We start from the raw sequence: 21486 nt of genomic DNA, 5'->3' as shown, positions 1-21486 counted from the left end.
GACACAGTGGCGGGTACTGTAATTCACAGGCAGCGCCTGGGAACTGAAGCAAGAGAAGAGTGTTTTTGTCTCACTTTACCATGGAGAGAGTATCCCAATTTATACAATACCCCCTACCTAGTGTCCTATACATCTGTTTTCTGCACTAGATTGGTTACATGTGCCAAAATCTGTGAGAAATGTAAATGAAAGGAGGTAGTAACTGGGGATTACTGTCCCTTTATACTGCCAGATGGCCAGATGTAGGATCATTTTAAGACCTTTGGAAAGTGTTTTGTTGTTTTTCTAAATTTTGACTTTGCTAATTAGATTATATGAAGGGAAGTGAAGAGAGGAAACTTAAATAGATCTGTTATTACCGAGTGCACATTTTACGAAGTAATTAGATTTTAAACTTCAGCAATAAAACAATGAACATTAGAAATATGGGGTGGGGGTGGGGGTGCAGTCAGTTGTACACAGAATGAGCCACACGGAGTAGTTTGATTAATGACTTATGAGCCGAAGTCATGAATCAGTATTATGAGTTAATGAATTGCATAAATCAACAAAATGGATTTGGCTTTCATGTGAGCCATGCTGGCTCATAACAGTTTAATCTATGATAAATATTCTAAAAGAAAACAAGTAATGAATCAGTCGCAGGCGTTTGCCTCCCCTTATTTAAGCTTATTAGCACAACTGTTGTATTCTCAGCACGAAAGTATTGTTGCTTATCATTTTATTTCCTGTAAAACATGCAAAATGAAAATAATTGCTGATGTAATTTGTACACAGTACTTTTCATCAGATTTTATATATTTTCCAAACTTCAGTTTAGTCTTAACCATTGTGACTGCTGATAGCATAAATTCTTGGCCAAGCGTGTCCTAAGAAAGAAGTGTGTGTGTGTGTGTGTGTGTGTGTGTGTGGTGTGTATGACAGGAACTACACTGTGGTGAATGTAGAGAAAGGCCAGGTGGAAGTGAAGCGAATGCCTTGCCCAGGAACCCGACTCTGCTGTCAGCTGAAGATGGAGAACACCCTGTGGACTGCCACTGAGGTGGGCCTCTGGGAAATGTAGTTTGAGCTTTCTTTTCCAACCTCTTTCCTCATGTGTGCCACAGCATGTTGCCATGGAAATGTCATTGAGGAACATAGACTGAGACATGGTTTCCCACAGAAAAATTTGGCCCACTTTGGGTGTATATTCTCATTCATTTTATTGTTATTAGACAATAACAAAAGGATTTTGTCTTGTAGCACACAAAATATCAGTTTGCATAAGAAGGGCTTATTTAAACATTTTTATATACTTTTAATAGGCTTTATGTCGAGATTGTGTCATTCCTAACATACCTGGGCATCATCAGACAAGCCTATTAGTGGACGATTGGATTTTGAGGCCACATAGGTTTTTGTGCAGCCAGCAGGTTGTACTTCTCCTCCCCACTGGACCCGGGCGTGTCTGGGCGTGTGTCCAGCTCGGTCATCTGTGAGGGGACTCACGGGCTAAATGGTGATACTGATCGGGATTTCACTGGCTCTTCTCAGGAGCAGGAGATCGTTATCTACAGCCTGAAAGAGATGTGTCCCCTGAGCCACCCGCAGAAGCTGCTCTCCTGTCCAGCTGTGGTCACCTGCCTCATGCTGCTGCCAGCCAGGTCAGAGGTCAGTATCAGTGTCCCTCAATCATTGACCACTCCACTGGCTTATTGTGAAGATAGAAATGGGCAAGGATTAGGGTTCTGCTCATAATTATTATAATTTTGAGCGAAATTTAAAACTTGTATCATGTACCAGTGCTTGCAGTATTTTTAATCTTGGTAGTGTAGCATCAGAATTACATATGACGGTGGTATCGGCAAGACACAGCATTTACATAGTGATTATAATTTTTATAAATATATACAAGCATCGCCTGTGTGGATTGCTGCTACAATACAGCCAATAAAACTCCACATTCTCCGTGTGAATTAGCCTCCAGCCAGGTTTGCCTCACTCCATGGCCACCCAGCCTTGATGGGAGTGGAAGGGGGGGGGTTTTGGGGGTCTTTACCTGGCTAACAGAGGTGCTGTCCCTCCCCCTCCTGTTGTTTGAAGTGGCCAGAGTCCAGGTGTTAGCAGTCCAGCTCTCAGGAGGCAGATGGCCCTCGCTTCAGACAGCAATGACAGAGCACGCTCCTCGTCCCACTCCAAGCTCGCACACTTTGATGTGGCTGCCGCTTGTGGCTTTGATGCGCTCTGTCAAATGCTTTGTACCCGAAGGACCGGTTTAGGGAGGGACAAGTATGGATACAGCTCTTGAATGAGGAAAAGAACAAAAAAAACAACACATTCAGGCATTTAGAGATTAGCCCTTATACGGAAGAATCTGGGGGATATTCTCATTTGGAGAGCGATGTCGGGCCTTCTGTTTGTCATATTGTATCACATTGGTTGATTCTATGTGTAAAATAAGTTATTTTAGCATATTTAATTGTCAAACGTTGATATCAGGATAACATTTAACACGTGTAAAAGTCTATGGCTAGACTTAAACCCCTGCACCACTCACAGTCAATGTATCCCTAAAGCTAGATCCTATTTCTCTGCAGACACTCCCACGGGTTTTTGCTGGCATGTTGGATGGCCTTGTGGCAGTGTACACTGTGGTGGATGACATGCCGGTGGAGGGAGAGACCTACATCTGCTCGCACACTCTGAACAAGTCCCGGTTTGGGATGGAGGACTCGGACCCCCGCCAGAGGCCATACCCTGTACGGAGCATTGTGCCAGTGCGGTCAGGCTCCGAGCTGTGGTACACCAATGGCCCCGGTGTGCTTGTGATCGATAGCCATGATCTGCAGCCCATCCGTCGCCTTGAACCCTACCTCCCTCCCTCCTGCGTGGTCTCCATGGTGTCCGCCTCCGGTTTCCGGGGCGACGAGTTCATCTGGTGCCTGGACGACCGCACCAACACCCTGCTGATGTACCATGCCACCAGCTACCAGCTCTGTGCCAGCTACAACTGCGGGGACCTGCACCCGCTGCGTGATGTCTTCCCCGTCCAGACGCCTGCAGAGGTGGTGGCAGGGGTCACTTCCGGCGCCGAGGTCACTACAGAGGAAGAGGAGGAGAGTGCAGGCGCCCCCAAGACAGAGCCCAGCGTGCCTGAGCTGGCAGTGCCTGTGATGGTGATCCACAGTGAGACAGCCGGCACACAGATCCTCCAGCAGCAGGACTCGCTGGACTACTGCTCCATCAGCTCTTCAGGGGTCAGCTCTGAGCAGCTGGACCAGGCAGGCGGCCTGACAGGGCTGGCCCACTTCGAGCGCTCCAGCTCGGGTGCCCTCAGCTCGCTGGCCAGCTCTGCCAGCATACCCCTCTCCACAGACTGTGAGGATGGAGACAGACCCCAGGCTGGGCAAGACTCCGTGGAGCCGTCACCCCCGGACATAGCTCCACCGAGCTACAACTTTCCCAGCCTCCAGGCTGTTACTGTAGTTGCGGTCAATGGCACAGTCTGGGTCCCCAGGTACCACTATCACCATTTCCCACCATTCAAAATGAATTTAGGCTTTCTCTTGCTTCAGTGTCTGTCCCTTTGACACTACCCTGCCTTGTAGCATTAGCCTAGCCACATATGTCTGTGATCAGTCTTTAAGCTTCTTCTGCAATCATTAGGCCTGTAAGATAATCAGGTCAAACAGGTGTTACTCCACTCTCAGGCAAAGCTGTGCAAAGCTGTGCTATCACTGTGTAAATGGGTTAGGCTTAGTATTGTCAGTCTTTGCTGGGTAAGTAGTTGAAAAAATGTTCTGTATATTGTTAGAAACAAGAGAAACCTAGTATAATGAGCTTCATTCAACTGAATAGTTATTTACAGGGCAGGGACCAAGAGGAAATTATTGTTTTGGGTCTATTATCTGCACCAACCTGGTACTGAGGGGTTTTCCACTGGGATTATGACACCACTGTAGATGTTGATGGAGTCATTTTTAATGTCACTTGAGATGACATTCTTTTATAAAGAGTGGGGGAGTGGAGTTCTTTCGAAATTGATTTCAAGCTCTATAATGTGATGAGGGATCAGAAACTGAGGTCTTAGTGGTATGTGTTGCAGGCGTGGAGGGGATATAATGGTAATTGCAGTGCAGGAGCACACAGGGATGCACAGAGGCCGTGTGATTGCCGTGCTGGGCGTCCCCAATGTGGAGCAGTATGGGTGAGTGGTAATCCCAGCACACACACAACTGTTTTTTCCATCCTTTTGTCCACAACCAAAGTACTTACCTGAGTTGTAGTGGATTTGGTAGCTTGAGCTTCATCAAAGATATAGGTGGTCCAGTTTCAAATGCAAAGCCACCGAGAAGTGCAGAAGGCTGACCAGAGGGCAGTTACCGACTATGGTCACATGCACTGCTAGGGCAAGGGTCCAAAGAGCCAAAAAGAGGCACTTAAGCAGCCCCGTTAAAGCTGTGCTGTCACTGTGTGTGTGTGTGTGTGTGTGTGTAGGTGCGTGTAGGTGGAATGGACTTCTCTCATCAGGATTTAATATGCCAGAGCAACAAAATCTCTTAATGTGCCAATAAGCCTCTAGTGCAGAGAGACATGTTGATAATAATTTGTCAATTCAGCTTCAATAAAGCCCACACGGATCATTCATCATGTGCACAAGGGCTCACGGCACTCTTGTAATTATATCTATAAAAGCTTCAACAGCTGTTCAGAGAGAGAAAGAGAGAGAGAGAGAGAGAGAGAGAGAGAGAATGTCTGGTAAGAGTGAAGGTAAAAGGGCCGCAGAGTGTGGTCATCTTCATAAACCTTTTCACACATTGGTTCATAGCAGATACGGGTCTCATAGGACAGTGGGAGTTTAATGTCATCAAATAAATTGGACTGAAGCAGCCCCCACACCCTCACTGAAGCTGCTGACACTCCCCTGTGTAGATCCAAGTGTCAGCAAACACATGGGTGGCGGTAATGACACTTTAATTTTCCTTCAAAGCTATAAACAGTCATCCTTATTTAAGGACGCTATGGCATCCATAAATAGCCTGCATGTTTTTACAAACGCAGACTATCTTTTAATCTTTCTGCGCAATGGCTGGCTAAAATAGCTCCGACCATACTTGCGTTATCGGGCCATGTCAAAGCCAGAAGTGTTTGTTTTGTGGGTTTCAAACACGAGGCAATGGTTTCAATGATGGCAATGAGATTGGCCTGCTTCCTTCCTGCTGATCAGACTTGTACTTCTTCATTCCACAAAAGTAGCAGTCTAAATGTGGCTGGAATCCATCGCTACAAAGACAGCCGTGACTTGTCATCATTACTGTCACCAATACCCACAGTTCTTAGCGTTTAAGCGAGTCTTCCAGCTGAGCTTCCCACCATCTGTCAAATACATAAAGCACCATATGGAATCTGATTCGTGTGGAAGGAGAGTAGTAGTTATTTTCCTGTAACTTCTGTAGCTTTGACACTGTTACTGTAATTGGTCCCAGTTAGGTGAACTGACTGGCTGTCTTCTGGAGCTGAACACATTCTGGAATGTGGCACCATACAGCTTGGCTCTAAAAGAGTCGTTCCTGTTTGAACGTCTTCTTCCTCTCATCATTCTAGTCAGCACGCAGGCACTTTATTTTTTAAGCTTCCCTGCACTGTGCAGATTTTGTGTCCCACTTGCCGGATGCAGTTTGCTTGGTTTTGGACCCCATACATTTCACTTTTGAAGCTGGTTTCACTGGCTGTGTGGTTCCATTCCTTTCATAATAGGTTTCCCATGGATTGGTGCTAGCTGGAAAGAACGCATTAAACAAAACAAAGGCGTGTTTTCCTCTGTGCGCTCTCTGCTTACTTGGACACAGCTTACCCTGTGATATCATACAGTAGTCAACAGCATGGCACTTCCATTACATACGTCAAAGGCCATGCAGTTATGTAAAAGCATACAGATCAGACATGTGTCTTGGGTACAAGATAAGTATAATGCATTTTGAGTAACAGCTACAAAGGAAGGAAATCCATTAACATAATAGTAGACATACAGTTTACACATACAAATAGGCATACAACAGTGGGCACACATTGATTAGCAGAGTGGCTAAAAAAAACTGATGCATTTAAAATTCACCTGCAGCATTTTTATGGCTGAGAAATGGCATAGGTACAAATACAAACACTAGAGCCACCAGACTTAAGGAGCAGTCTAGCATTATTAACAAATATACAGACATTCTACATTTCAGAATGTCATCACCATCACCCCAGAGTCGTTCCTGAACTGCCTGACTGGTGTTTGGCTTTCCTGTTTATGCATAGACATTGTCATTGAGTCTGTCATTATGCAAAAGCAGGACAGTATGGCACCTGCTTGTAGTGGCGGTATCGTTCGGTCCCGCTGACCCAGCACCCGTAGTCTCTGCAGTGTATAGCGTTGTATCTACCTAGCTGCTAACGGGTTACCTACACATCATGCCAGTGATCCTGAAGTTGTCAGCAAACTCTTGGCCAACCACAGGGGCTTCACTGCCAGTCCCCCTACAGCAGCTGGACAGAACGAAGACATTGACCACACTTGCTTTTTGTCCTCAGTCCTCCAAGTTCATAATTATGGGAACAGGCTCGGTCTCTTTCTTTTACAGCCATGGCCAACACCACCCCATGTTAGAACCAGCTACGATGCTCAGTGGAAATAGCTGTCTGGTGACCCATCAAGTAACTGAGAATCATGGTCCCCCACACCGTACTGTCATTTCAGTGGTTCTTTTTGAGATCAGTGTCTAATGCAGGACACGCCATGGCACACACTTCTGGCCCTTGTAACAAGTAAACACACAAGGAGAGAAAGGATCCAATTGCCAGAAGTGTTTATTTCATAGAGAAAGGGATTTCTCTTGCGGCAGGGAGGTCAAGAACACAGATGGGCTGAATGGCAAGGTGAGTTGTGCAGTGGTCGTTCTGTTCCGAAGTCATCAGGAGTAGGCAGAGTCCGAGGGAAGCCGAAGGGTTAAACAGGATGCGTAGTCTAAAGGGAGAGCACAGGTCAGTAACAGCATAAAAACACAGAAGCAAATGCTCGGTATGCAGGGGTTATAGGCAATACTTGGCAACGGGACTGCAGAAGTGATCTGTTTAAATAGCGTGCTTGATGACTGGGAAGATAGGAAACAGGAGTTTAGTATTCCATAGAGTCAGATCGGTGCCGGCTTCAGCTTTGTTTGGAAACCAATTGTCTGGGCGTGGCGATTTGAGTAGAGCCACTCAGATTCGTTACAATCGTTTAGAAGAGGTCAGCTTAAGTCTTTGACTGCATCTCTGCCAAGCAACAGAACCACCAGCATCATCAGTGTACTCGGAGCTCGCCTGATTTTTAAGACAACACAGCCTTCATCCCTGTGCTGTCCCTCCCTTCGTATGAAGCGGGATTATGGCTGTTCTGGTTTTTGATGTTCTGCCAGTCATGCCCAAGGTTGCTCTGAACTGAAGCATTGCATTACCCTGACTGAGCCCTCTGCGGAGTGGGCCCAGTAGTAAGGAGTGAAGACTGTTAAGTCTTTCTGCACTTTGGGTTTGCACAATATTACTTCTTCATTACACAGTACAGTACACATCCCACATCTGTCAACTGCTGCTGTTTAAAGGTTTGATTGATGAGATTTAGCAAATGTCCTGGAACACAAGCTGCCAAATGTGTTCTTCAGATTAATGTCCATGTCCTTCAGAACCAGAGCCAAATCTTCATACACAAGTGCCCATTTAGAGACCAGTGGTTACCCACCCTGCCCCTGGACATCTTCCTTCCTGATGGATTTAAGGTTTCAGGATTTAAGGTTTTAGGTTTCAACCCTCATCTAACACACCTGATCCTTTTAATCAAAGGCTTCTCTAAATCCTGCCTGGATCAGGTGTTTGTGAGAGGCAGAAACTGAACTCTGCAGGAAGGTAGTATGTCCAGGAAAAGGTTGGTGACCATTGTTGCAGACAGTAACTGACATCCCCAAATAACGCTGTATCAAATATCACAAAGCAGTGGCATGTACTCTATTTCCATTGATTTGTACCTCTTACTGTTGGGTTTCACAGAACAAGGCTGTCACAAGGCTTCATTTTGGATATATAGATTACTATTAATATAAGCTTTATAAATGTAACCATATAAACTATCTTTAGAAAAGCTGTGGGGAATATGTTAAGATGGGGCCCCCCCTTTGAGTCTTGGTTCCTCTCAAGGTTTCTTCCTCATGCTCTAGGGAGCTTTTCCTTGCCACTGTCGCCCTTGGCTTAGTCACTGGGGGCTTGGACTTGGACATGTGTAAAGCTGCTTTATGACAACATCTGTATAAATAAATTTTGGATTTGAAATTTGTATGCATCTTAAAGCGTGAGTGATAATCACCTTCTAATCGATTCCAGGAACCAAGTGACCATTTGTTCCTTAGTTCAGCCTATCATCCAGTCAGAGGTGAATCTAAACAGCCATTTATCAAAGATGCAGCACTTTTCAGCTGGCTGCCCTCAACGTCCGCTGCAATAGGGGCACTCATCTTAGAAGTCGACTCTCCTGCAGAGTTCTACTGGAGCTGTAATCTTACCCACCTGGACCCAATACGAGGACGTTTTTGAATGCTTTGATTAGGGTCAGGTGTGTTCAGTTAAGGTTGGAAGCTCACCCTGCAGGAGACAAGATCCCTAAGACAAGGGCAGAGTCTGGGCTCCTCTGCTGTGCGACCGCCACTTCCCAGAAAAGAGCTTCTTGTGCTTCTACGAAGAGTTTGTGTGGTTCATTTCAATCTCTTTCACGCTCATTGACGCACGTCATCCCATCTCACCCTCTCTCGCTCTTTCTCTCATTCGCTCTTCCTCCTTCTCTACCCCCCCCCTCCCCTTTTCTCAGGGCACTGGTGGAAGCAGCACTGGTTGCAAAGGACACCGTTGTGTGCGGCTTTCGTAACGAAAACATGGCCTGGTGCCTGGCTGTCTGGAGGGCCTGGGGAGTGCGCGAGCTGGAGCTCTTCTACCAGAGCTACGAGGAGCTCGGCCACCTGGAGACCAGCATAAGGAAAAGATGGTAGCTGTGTGTGGGGGCGTGCGTGCGTGCGTGCGTGCGTGCGCCCTAGAGCAGAATCGCAGCTCTGTGTGGCTAAGGGTGACTTGAGAGAATACTCACATATCGGTATAGGGACCAGGCCTGTGGAATGTATATATGAGTAGACCTTGCCTTCAGGTAATTTATACACACACACACACACACACACACACACACACACACACACACACACACACACACACACACACGTGCGCGCGCGCACGTACGCGCACACACATGCAAGCCATTCCAGATATTCGAGGGAATATCTCAGGGGCCTCGACATACAGACATACGCCGTGTAGACTACCACATAAGCATGCCCACTCTGTTCTTAGATTTTGGACTGTACACACACTCCATTATATTGACGGAACCTGAGACCTGGGGGTGGAGAGAGCTCTTGACATCAGTGCTACATTCATGGACCTAACATTTTAAAGTGGAGAGCTGCCAACTTATCTCAGCTAAGCCTACCACCTGGAGGGGTGTGTTGTGTGCGGGTGGATGTGTGTGTGTCACTGTCACAGGAATCAGAATTTAAGCAGCAAACCAAGGAAGAGAATGAAGAGACTTTAATACTTAATATCAGACTTCCACAGACTTCAGTTGTACCAAAGAACCAGATATGTTTGTGGATTACGGCTAAAACGGTATTTGTACTGTGACCTACATGTTTTCCAAAGCCTCAATGCAACCAGCACAGAACAACTGTAAGCTTTGGTATTAACCCCCAAAGACGACCCTGAATATACCAAGGCCATGATGGAAGTGGTTTGCCATCAGCAAAGAATTGTGGGAGCTGAACAACTAGAAGCTTTTCTTTTACAACAGATCTTGAAGATCAGTTCACAGGTTTACGTACTGTACAAGAGAGTAACGTCTTAAAGACATGCAATCATTCTCAGATATCAGCAGAAATACCAGCATGTTAGCTTTTACTACTGTACATATATAAGGATTTTATTGTAGATGAATGAATTGTATCATGTGTATTATGGAATACATATGGAATACATATGCATGTGTAAATAGATTCTTACTGTATATACAAATGAAATGGAGTTGACCATTGTATTGGGTTTTTTTTGGATTGGTTTTAACATTTTACCAACATTACAATAATAATATACACTAAATATACACTACTGCTATCATAAAGCACTAATGACACAGTGCATGTTGTATACAGCTAAATGTTCTTTTGCTCAGGTGTGTCTCAGAAGAGACACTTATAACTGAACTACTCAAACATATTTAACATAAGGAATTAAGTAAGGCACACAAAGGAGGGCTATTATTTTGGACTTGGGATTGCAAAAGATGATACTGATACCTAACCCATGCAAATAACTATACACCCCTTTTCCTGTATAAAACACAAGCTGACAGAGTTGCATTTGCTCTAAAATAAATCCTCCCTACTGTCACATATTTCTTACCAGCTTCCCAAAGCCCCCCCCCCCCCCCCAACACACACACAAACAAAAGCACTGTGGTTCTATCCACAGATGCAGCAGTATGATTGATGAGACTGTAGAGGTGGGGATAGGGCTCATACACACTTGGTGGGATCACTTCAACACCACCATGCACACAAACAAGCCTGATACTGCAGGAATCATATTGCTTCCAGAATTCTTCCTGATCTCAGGACCTCTTCATGCTCACACAAATGGAAAATGCACACACGAATCATCTCTTAGCATTTGAGAACTTTGGCTTTCCTAGTGCCCTAGTCAAGGACAGCTAGAAGGACAAACACCGCATGAGCGTGCAAACCACCTCCTGAGCCAATGGGCCACAAAAGAAAGTGGAGACGAGGGACCCTGCGCGCCATCGGTGAACGCGCGCCTGTGAGCACCGGAGGACTTGCTGGGACACGGCTGCCCATTCCTAGTAAAGCAGATCGTGTGGATGCCAGAGGTTTACTTAGCAGTGGCCACAGTGGTCTGTGAGCGGGCGTCATGAATGTGCCTCTGTGCCACGCAGCCACTCCTGTTTGTTTTGAATTAGTCAAATATTATCTTCACGATTTAGTTCCCGCAGTATATCCAAAACAGACTACTGGTGAAGCTAATCGTTTGGTGGGGAGGGAAAGAGAGTGATATTGATGGGCAGATGGATGAACAGGCAGATGGGGTTAAAAGTAGGCATATATATATATATATATATATATATATATATATATATATATATATATGTAGATATAGCTATTTTAACCGTGAATATTTAAAGCCTCAAGTTTTATAATTAAAAAAGCAAATCTAAGACCCTTATGCTTCTTTAATCACACCATTTAATCCTGCCAGAAAGGTTCACACAGTGACTGCTCCACTAGGAATGCAGTTTCAGACCATTTCAGTAAATTAATTTTAATTATAAGCACCAACTTCACACCACCGCTAAATAAAAAAGGCAGTCGAATTTGTATGATTCTGAGGTCTCTAGAAAGCTTTTGGGTTAGAAGCAGGGGCCCGTAATCCCTTCTGTCTATATAAGAGAAACTTTGACAATGGTTATGCCTTGCAGAATCATATTTGTCCAAAAAACAAGCAAAATATGTTTTGGGTAGATAAAGAGGCTGTGTAACAGATGAGTTAGTTCCATTTGTGGGTTATATGCAAGCGTCTTTCAGGCAAACCCTGATGAACAGAGAAAGCAATGCAGAGCTTCAATGCAAACAGAAGCCTGGTTGAGGCCATATTATTTAAAATGAGACATAAGCAACTAATCTGACAAGACTCAGCACTGGGTAAATCATTCTATATATCAGTACGCCGAGCATTCCAGCGTGCCTTTTGAAACACATGGGAGGCTGAACAAATTCCCATCTCTCCATATGTATCAAGGATGTACGAGGTTAAACGGTCAAATAGGCTTGTGCCCCATGCAAACGCTGCACATTCTCACTCCGTAATGAATTTGCATTATCGTCAGTGCAGGTGCAGCGGCGGGACGGGCACCTCAGCCCTGACCACTCAGCACATTCACGTTAAGTGGTTTATTTGTCATGTAATTGCAGTATATGGCACTTTTCAGGCAGCTCCAGCAGCGTTAAGCGGCAAAGCCTACAGAGGGGCGGCGCAAGGGATAATAGAGTCCATGTGGCCGAGAGGCAGGGAGACGCAGCAGTAGCACCAGCAGTGTCCTCAGAGCTTGAATCAGTTGGTGTGTGGGCAAGCCAGGGGAGATGGAGAGTAGGAGCCTGGAACCCGACGGGTACAGGCTGAGGGAGAGGGGCTACGAGAAATATCACACACTCACACACACACACACACATACATGAAAAGAAGCGATATACCAGCAGGTTGCTTACACGTACGTGCGCACATCCAGGCACACACAGCTGGAACGTTTTAGGGAAGGCACACACACTCCCTGGGAGGTTGACTTGAACAGAGGCTGAGAGCGAGCAATGTATCCCCAGGCACACATGCCTGTAGAGGACAGGAAGAGGAAGCCATTGGGCTTTGTATGAATACACTGGCCTGGCTCAAGTTAGCTCTGCTTCCTTTCTGTCTCTGAAGCAGAGAGGCAGTGGGCCTGTCCATACAGAGGGAATTAAATGACACTCCTGTCTGCTAAAAACCTTTTGTGCTACATTGCAATTTTTACTACCTCTACATATTTAAATACAGTACACTGCAGTCACACCCTGGAATTTTCAGATATATAATCATTCCTATTCCAGTTCCTTTATCATGAACAGAGAAGTGAACATGCAGACTTTTTTTTTTCTTTAACTGTATTTTCATCAAAGTTCTACTTATCACAATCAGTCTCTCCCATTCCCACAATAGAACAGTGAAACCATTGAACCACTGAAGACCAACACTGCTTAAGAGAGAAGGCAAATAGCAGTGCCCTTTCAAAATTTCTCATCAGTAACAAGAAATTGAAAAGGTTACTGGACCAGTTTATTTTCACGAACATTCGGCTCTTAGCTCGTCCCAGCAAACTGCAGCCGACAAAGTTCACTCTGTAAGTGGGAATAAGATATGGGCACTGCAGTGATAATGAACACCGCTAAAAGGACAATAAGCCTATATGAATCGGAAAATATTAAGTATCTTCTTTTATAACAGCGTGCATGATAAAAGCATGCAATAAAAAAGTGGGCAGGTAAAGTATTTTTGAAGTAACTTGAGAAGGTCGCAAGTTTCTTGTATAAATTCTCATTCTTTCTACTCCTTTCTCTTTTTGGATTGATGACTACAGAATGGTGGCTTGAAGGGAGGACTAAGCAACATCATAGGCTCTACAGACAGTTATTGTGTCGTGTATATTTGCAGCAAGTTATTGTGTAGCTTTATCTGTATTAAAACCAAATAAAAACTGTCAGTTTGTATCCCCACCAGCTGTTGGTATGATGCCAACCAATGCTTTGCGCTTACATGGGGCTGGCAAATTTCACATCCCAAAAAGGAGGATATGTTCTGAGCGATTCGTAATGATCCCATATAAACGATCATAATTATCATACATTACCCTGTATGATTAAGCTCTGCGGGTCTAGTACAAGACAAGTAGATAACATTAATGCTAGCCAAGTAACGTGATGATGTTGACCTGCCTCCAAAACGGCACAAAGAGAACGTGTGAGTCAGACAATGACACAGATCTGCCAGAACCATTACTAAATGTAGGCCAGTTACCTCGTTAACCTCGACGTAACGGGTCGATTGTTGGTCAAAGGATCAAACTCTGAATTCTTGTACATACATAACAATACACACGTACATAATATATAATCTCATACATATTCAATTATTCTATAATTTTTTTAAAGCTAAAATTAATAGTTTGGCAAATGGTTGTCACGTGGAGTAAGTATATTTATGCTGTGAACGTCAGTGATATCACCTAGTTTTCCCTCTGTAGTGATTTAGATTGCAATATGTAATGGCTTGCTAATACCGACCGATACACACGCCGACATGTGTACCGGCACATTTTTCCCCACTTCACCCACTGAGCGTAATCATAATCGCGCGTGACAAATACGGGGCAGCGGGGAACAACCAGCGGTGCTGCTATAGTCTAATTTCACCATGGCTCTAAAACACAGAAATAAACGCTGCATGTACTTGCAGCCAGAACAATGACACTGTTGTTCTGGTGTGCGTTGTGCTTGGCCTGCGCTTCTTCTGGTAACCGACAGTATTCCCAAAAGCCGTGCTTCTGGCATTCCTCGTTACCTCTGATGGAACCGGGATGTGAGAGGTTACGGCGAGAGATGTATCCTTGGCCAGATCAAACATGGATATCCACTCCACTCTGTTTAAGAACATACGTGTCGTGTACTTTATTTCATTGAAAAGTGCGGTATACTTAAAAATAATTAGCACAGCTAATTAACACAGCCCTGAGCTTGAGGCCCTCAGGGACGTTCGAATCAATGTTAGATAATTAGCTTTAATAACACTAATTCTTCGTACCTATATCTGTTTTGTAATACATGTGCTGTAGAGTTAATGAACTATGCTGAGTTATGCAAGTTCTGAGCAATGCTTAGAACCTTAATTGAATCACCCCCCCAAACACCACTTCAGGTTCCGTCTGTCACACGCAGATGGGCTACTTTGTCAGACTCCCTGACACAATCCACTGAGCGTCTGAATCTTGAAACCGTCTGCCCAGTGAAAAAGAGCAACACCAGACTCAGGGAGCATGGCTCCATGTGTCCTGCAGATGACGTGTGAATGGAATGCTAGACTGCCCAGCATCAGGGGAAAAACGCGCCTTTCGCCTGAGACAATTACAGCAGAGCTCCTTTGGGATTGAGGTGAGAGTACTCGGGGTCTTTTGCATTTCTTTCACAGTGAAACAGACATACACACCCATAACCGGACAGGGAGTTGACACGCCCACTTCCTGTTTGCTTCTAAGGAATAAGAAGCAAGCGCTAAACGCTGCTACTCTGATTGGCCCATGTCCAGTGTCTCTAATAGTTAAAATGAATTAGCCACCAGCCTTTTTCATTTGAGGTTTTCATGGCACCAAACAATAGAGCGCATACAATGCAGATTTGCGGATAAGGGAATCAAGTAATGCCTTAACAGGGTGCGTTATTCTGCGTTATTAACAACAGCTGGACCACTTCCAGTGGAACCCGCCATCGCATTGCTTTCAAGCCGAAGGCTAGTTACGAAACTAAAAGAGTCACTGACAGATGTTTACTGGATGTTCAGCAGAGTCTCGGCAGCATGAATGAGGCACTGTTTAAGTCACAGAACAAAATAAGGTTATGAAACAACATGATAAAGTACACTTGTGAGGAAAGCAGAGTCCCTTTTGGCTTGGATTTCTGCATCATGGGTGAAAATGTGATCCAACCTTCATCTGTCATTCCGTAGTCTTACTTAACAAAAAGCACATACAGCAATTTGCAGAGCTAGCACAGATAGTGCTGGTCTGATTTTGACACTTCTACATAAGTACTGAACTAGAGAACCAACAAGAGGGAAGGACATTTGCCTGGCTGGTCAAAGAGCACCAACGTGTGACAGCAGTTGCATAAACACAAAAGACTCAGACACTTTGGTTTGGTTGTTTTTTTTTTTGGGGGGGGGGGGTGGTTTGTTTTTTTTTAAGGCATTCAGGTTAGGTCATTTATTCATAATGCTTCTCTTAACTTTGCGGAATACCTCTGCTGTTCAAAATGTTCTCTTCTTTACCAAAGAGATTTGATTGCATCTCAAATGAAATACCCGAGAACACCCCAGCTGTCCCTTTGGGCAGATTTGTGAAAGCCAAATCAAGGCCCCATGCTGTCAGATGCTAAAAGCCTTCACAATCTTTTTCAAATGAAGAACATGAGAGAGGCACTGATGAGAATTAATTTGGTAGTGGTCTGGGTTTTGCTTTTCTACCATTTTCTAGTTTAACACAGACCTATTGAGTGAGACACGAAACGCATAAGCTACAAAAAGGAAAAGCACCTTAGAAAAGTGGAGAAAAACTCATGAGTCAGAGCCATGTGGCTATAGTGACCGCTACTGTGAGATCAGAGTAATGTTCATTGTCTGCAGCTCCACAAGATGTCATGCTTCATTTTCTCTTCCCCACTCAGATCAGTGAGCATGAAATTCTGCCTTCAGTCTTCGAAGGCAATGCAAATCAGTCTCTTTCAAATGGCCTGTACTTAGCCGATCTCCCTGAAACACAGTACGTGTGCGTAGGAGTCAACGTTGTATGACAGTGATAGCTGTGTCCTTGAGAGCCCAGCTGAGCAACGGTCCTGCCGAACTATAGGGACGGAATCCAACAAAGAATAAATATTCAAAAATAAACAAAAGCTCAAGCTTACACTATGGAGGTGTATAAAGAACTTGGTTAAGAGGGCCTGTTTAATAGTGTCTATAGTGGGAAAGAGGGTCAGGACATGCTTGAAATTAAGACAGATAATCTAAAATTCTAAAAGTAATATCCTGTAGAGTCTAACAAAAACGTGAATTACAGAAAGAGCAGCATAATTTAACTGTGTATGCAACTTTGTTGTCTTATGTTAAATTTCACACCACAGAAGGTGCAAAAGATTAAAACAGCTTTCATCTCACTCAGTTCTACCAACCACAGCCATTTCAAGTGCCAACAGGCCACTACCTCAGCATCTCCCATGATGCACTGCCCAACTGCTCTGCCCGAGCCAGCAAAGAAAACATCTCGTTGGCTTCCGTGGGCTCGGGCTGGACGAAGCACCAATTCCCTTCTTTTACTTCTTCATTCACAATATAACCAGCAAGCAGTGCCTGATAGCTGCCAAATCAGAGTACTAAACCTCCATATTAAACAAGGCTATTGCTCAACTACAAGCTGCGACTCAGGAAAACGAAAACGTACCAGCCCCAAGGGAGCCACTTACTCAGAAATCGTAAATGTGAATTACTGTATAGTGTTTTTGAAGCACAATTTGTCCGTCTAAAGCCACAATTATGTTTTTGCTTCTCCCCCACCAGAGAAGAATAGCGCATTATAATGGGTTCTAGAATTTGCAGCCATAAATTGCTGTTGTACAAGCTCACGATGCATTGTGTGTTTACTCATTATACTAGGGTTCTGGGGCTAAAGTGCCAGCTGCAAAGGCTGCAAACTGTTGAATCAAACCACCCCCAAGAGTTGGTTTGCCAAGGTTTAGGCTATTGTACTGCTTTGTGAAACTTCAAATCCTTTTTCTAAATTGCCATGTTTTATATGCAAGGGTCCACTTTAGAAATTTTGTGCACGCACTTCCCAGTTGGCTGCTTCCGAATTCGAACATTGCAAGCATGGCTAAAAGCACAGGCTGTGGAAAGGGCTGGAAAGGTTTGCAGAGACGAGGCTTTTCACAGCTTCTGTGCTTAATTACTTGGAATGTTTGATGGTTACCATTTCCCACTGACCATCTGTTGGCACGCTCCCCTGACTGGCCATCTCTTACAAACCAGAAGTCTCACGAAACAATTTAATTAGTGGCTCTAATTGTTGTATTGAGAACTACTCTTCCTCCATCACCAAGTCTGTTTAACAACTGGTTTACTATTGTTCATTACCAAATAAGGTTATTACGGATGGCACTGATAAGTATCAGTTTCGATGCAATACAACTTTTTGATAACATGATTCAATTACAACATGATTGAGTGGGGGGGGGGGGGGGTGGCAAAACACAATCATGATGCGTTTAACAAACTTTTTTCTATTTATTATTAAATATATAACTTTTCCCAGTTGGATGGGGGCTATAACAGAAGTACAAAAAAACAAAATAAAAAAACTAAAATAAAACGCCCCAGACAGAGTGAGTGTACAACATTGTCAGAGCAGTCCACAAGTCCCAAAGGTGAAGCAGAGGGTAAACGCTGCCCCCGGCCCGGAGTACAGCTCCATCATGGAGGAATGACTTAGCGATATCCTGCAGATTGGTCTACAGCATTTAAGAAAATCAAATAAAGAAAAAAATTAAAAAGCTGTGCACATTTGGTGAAACAATTAAATTCCTGTGTGACTAATTCTATGTTACTAGTTAATATGCTTTTGGAGAGTTGTATATAATTTGATGGCCAGTACCTCCATCCTCGAGCTCATTTCATGTTCATGACAGCTCCACTGCCTGCATACACACATGCACACACTCTGACACACAGACAATACCTACAGCAAATGTGCAAAAACTCTTTGGTAACCAAATGAATTTGAGAAAGACAAAAAAAAAGTAACAAAACTCTGACTGAGTTGTACAATACTAACATACATAATCTCAGCCTGCTAATGTTACATTAGACTGCATTCAATAAATTAGACAGCGGGAACGAGTTGGAAACGTCAAAACAAATATCCAGCAGTTTTGTTCACAAAAGTCAAACTCAATTCATAAAAAGAAAAAATAAAATAAATCAAACACACGCACACAACAGTGTCATTACAGAACATAAGAGGGCAAAACAACAGAAATTAAGACATGGTCTATGGCCCTTAATTGCAATAATTAAGTTTGTTCTATTGTCGACTTTTCAGAGGATGCATCACTTGTTTGTGTGCCATCCTGTAAACATTCACAAATAAGAATACATTAAACTTCCCTTCCCAACACCACATGTGCACATCTGAAACCTGGAACCCTCCACAACACACTGTGACTGGTATGCACATCACTGAGGTACACAGCATACTTAGATTCCTCATACGAGGCAACACAAATACATATGTTCATGATTGGCTTTTCGTGTTCCAATACCTCGGGCCCTTGTTAACAGGTCTGAAGAGTCAAATCGGTGTCTGTGCTGTTTTTGTATACTTTATAAAGAAGTTATTTCAAAATATATCCACAGAAGTCTTTGCTATGAAAAAATATTTAGGTAGTTGCAAACCCATAGAGGAAGACAGACAGGGGCAGGTCCAGGCTCGCAGAAGGCCTATGCTGTCCTTACTGAGCCATTATTAGAAATGGAGAAGCTCTGGACGCCAGGGTCGTTCTTCTCCAGCCACAGCTCGGCCAGCTGCCGTGTTGAACCGTAGGATGAGGCTTTGGAACCCAGGCACATCTTGTACTGTTTGGGGTCTAGGTTGGGGTCACATATGATGGGATGATGGATATGCACTATGCCAGTGTCTGTGCTCCTGAACAGTTTGATCCCCGACTCGACAAATTTGTTGAAGAGGTCCACGTCTTCCAGCCCCCAGCCCTGGATGGAGAGGTCGAAGCCGCCAGCTTTGACCAAGTCCTGCTTGTATACACAGACAATGCCGAAGCCAAAGTGTCGCCATAAGCCGGTTTTGGACGTGAACACGTAGTGGTTGTTGCTCGGCACCTTTCCCGCGTAGACCACCTTGGGGTCATACTGGCTAAAGATGACAGGAAAGTACACCTGCTCCCCGAGGATGGCATTTCCACGGCACCGCTTCAGGAAGTCGGCTGTGAACAGCAAGTCCACATCACAGTAGAAGAGCAGAGAATCGTTGGTGAAGTGGGCCGAGCCGACCTCCAGGGCCAGGGCGCGGGAGAAGGGGCCTGACACTGTCTTGATCTCCATGTCTGCGCGGGGGTACTTCAGGTGGTACTCATTCATCAGCTCGATCTGCTTGATGCGCTCAGTGTTGTTGTCCGTGCTGAAGAGCAGGATGAGGAGCTTGACATTCTGGTTGGGGGTGAGGCAGATCTTCTCAAAGTTAGCCATGAAGCGTACGAAGATGTCGTAGCGTCCCGCCAGTGGCACCAGGATGTTGACCTTCTTCTCTTTTGGCTCATGCTGCTCGGCACCCGAGCTGCTGAGCTTGAAGGGCACGAACATCTTGAGTGAGCTGGAGAGGAAGGAGAGCGAGTTAGAGTCCTGGTTGATCCTAGCGGCCAGCGCATGGGCATCCATCTCGTCCTCCTCAAGGAACTGGATCTTGCTGAACGTTTGCTGGAGGTACGCGTGCCTCCTGACTGGCACAGTCATGGTTTTGCCCTTGTGCTTCTTGTAAAGCAGCAGCAGGTCAAGCACATATTCTGCGCCGTACATGGGGTTGACTCTCCGATAGCCATACTGGATCTCCTTGAAGTCGATCACCCTACCTCGTGTCTTGGCATTGGCATTAATCATCTCCATAACCTGCATGACGATGTCATCCAGCGCCATCTTCTGGGAGGAGTCCATACCGCGGCGCGGGGGCTGCAGGTCCAGGGCGGAGAAGATATACTTGCCAGTAAGGAATTCCCATTCAAGCACGTCGTCTCTCTGGCGCGGGTGGAAGCGCATGAAAGAGGGCGGCATGCCAAGCTGCATGTCCTCCTTGTGCACCTCCGTGTTGCTGTAGCGACTCATCTGCACGATCTCGCGGTGGAGCTGGATGGTGCGGTGACGAAGCTCGGCAATCTTGCGGCTGAGCATGTAACTGTGGAGCCGGTACTGGTAAGGTGGGTTCTTGTTTGGATGGAGGGTGATTGCCCTGTGAATTTTACTGTTGTGGAGATCCCGGATGTAGCCCTTCTTGTTTGGCTCGTAGTTCTCATAAAACAGCTGCTGCATCTGGAAAAAGGAAAAGAAAAATGAACATAAAATCAATTGTGCCATATACACTCTTACTATACAAGCTTCAGTTTTTGTCTTCAGATCTCATGTCATTTAACACACACTGAACATGACTTCATCAAGGTATTCAATAACGATTTATCTGCACAAAAGAAAGATACTAAAATGACTTATGGGCGCAGTTCCTGTAGAATCATATTACCGAGTGCAGTGGCTGGCAAGTTCTGTTCTAACAACTATGCAAGAAGCTATACAAATTTAACATGAACATTATACAATTTTCATGGAGCAAATGTGTTTTTTGCAAACTAAAGGAATTGTTGTTAGCTCCTGATCACAGAAACTGTGGTCTTGAAAAACAAGAGAAACAGAACACCATCACGGGCAGCCTTGAACAAAAACTTTATTAAAAAAAAAAAAATGTAAAAACACCTCCTATTTCTTCTGAATCCCATAACATACAAGGGACTGAAACAAACAAACAAAAACAATGTATAATGTTAAGAGTTCTTCCAAAGAACACTCATGTACTGCCAGCTCTTGGTACAAAAAAGACTGCACCATGTAAAATCAACTTCAGTCTTTACAAGTAAAGGAAAGTAAGAACTGGCTCAGGTTGTGAACAGGACAGGGCACCAGTAAACAATATAGTGACCTGAGAAAGGCCTCCAGCTGTGTGTCTGAGAGGCAGGCAGCTCTGTCTGACTCTTCCCTCCTCTGCGGCTGTAAGTAAGCAAGCCCTCTAATTAGCCGACTACTGGGTGCTTTCCTGACTTAGTTTTTCGTAACTCATTACAGCAATTCCCTCATGGATGCTGACCTGGTCACTGTGATCATTACAGGCTCGAGGTAATGAACACTGAGTGGCATGTCTGGAAATGAAAGTAGTGGTTGTAGTCAACCTCGGTCACTTCACCTTTAAAAAGGTCATAATAGATGGCT

At 44.6% G+C, this 21486-nt stretch overlaps 2 protein-coding genes across 5 annotated transcripts in view; one reads left to right on the top strand and one right to left on the bottom strand.

Moving 5' to 3' along the window:
• The window catches only part of lrrk1 (leucine-rich repeat kinase 1), a 55248-nt gene extending 45124 nt beyond the window's left edge, over positions 1 to 10124 (top strand). For all 3 annotated transcript variants that reach the window (XM_035531811.1, XM_035531803.1, XM_035531804.1), the window contains exons 29-33: positions 925 to 1042; positions 1534 to 1650; positions 2577 to 3496; positions 4085 to 4186; positions 8858 to 10124. In XM_035531811.1, the coding sequence (XP_035387704.1) occupies positions 925 to 1042; positions 1534 to 1650; positions 2577 to 3496; positions 4085 to 4186; positions 8858 to 9035 (1435 nt within the window). In that variant the 3' untranslated portion in view covers positions 9036 to 10124. The remainder of the gene's footprint in view (positions 1 to 924; positions 1043 to 1533; positions 1651 to 2576; positions 3497 to 4084; positions 4187 to 8857) is intronic.
• Positions 10125 to 17713: 7589 nt separating this feature from the next.
• The window catches only part of chsy1 (chondroitin sulfate synthase 1), a 40328-nt gene continuing 36555 nt past the window's right edge, over positions 17714 to 21486 (bottom strand). The window contains exons 3-4 of one of the 2 annotated variants that reach the window (XR_003410268.2): positions 18101 to 20541; positions 17714 to 17957 (exon numbers count right to left, since the gene is read on the bottom strand). Coding sequence is in view for 1 of the 2 variants with exons in the window: in XM_027004534.2 (XP_026860335.1) it covers positions 18946 to 20541 (1596 nt within the window). In the remaining variant the exon portion in view is untranslated. Of the gene's footprint in view, positions 20542 to 21486 lie in introns of both variants that reach the window. The other variant, XM_027004534.2, reaches the window with a different exon arrangement.

The sequence above is a fragment of the Electrophorus electricus genome, chromosome 1 (assembly GCF_013358815.1).
Source record: "Electrophorus electricus isolate fEleEle1 chromosome 1, fEleEle1.pri, whole genome shotgun sequence".
NCBI classification, from domain to species: domain Eukaryota; kingdom Metazoa; phylum Chordata; class Actinopteri; order Gymnotiformes; family Gymnotidae; genus Electrophorus; species Electrophorus electricus.
Note: the sequence above shows the minus strand (reverse complement) of the source record. Positions and strands in the feature narration are given on the sequence as shown.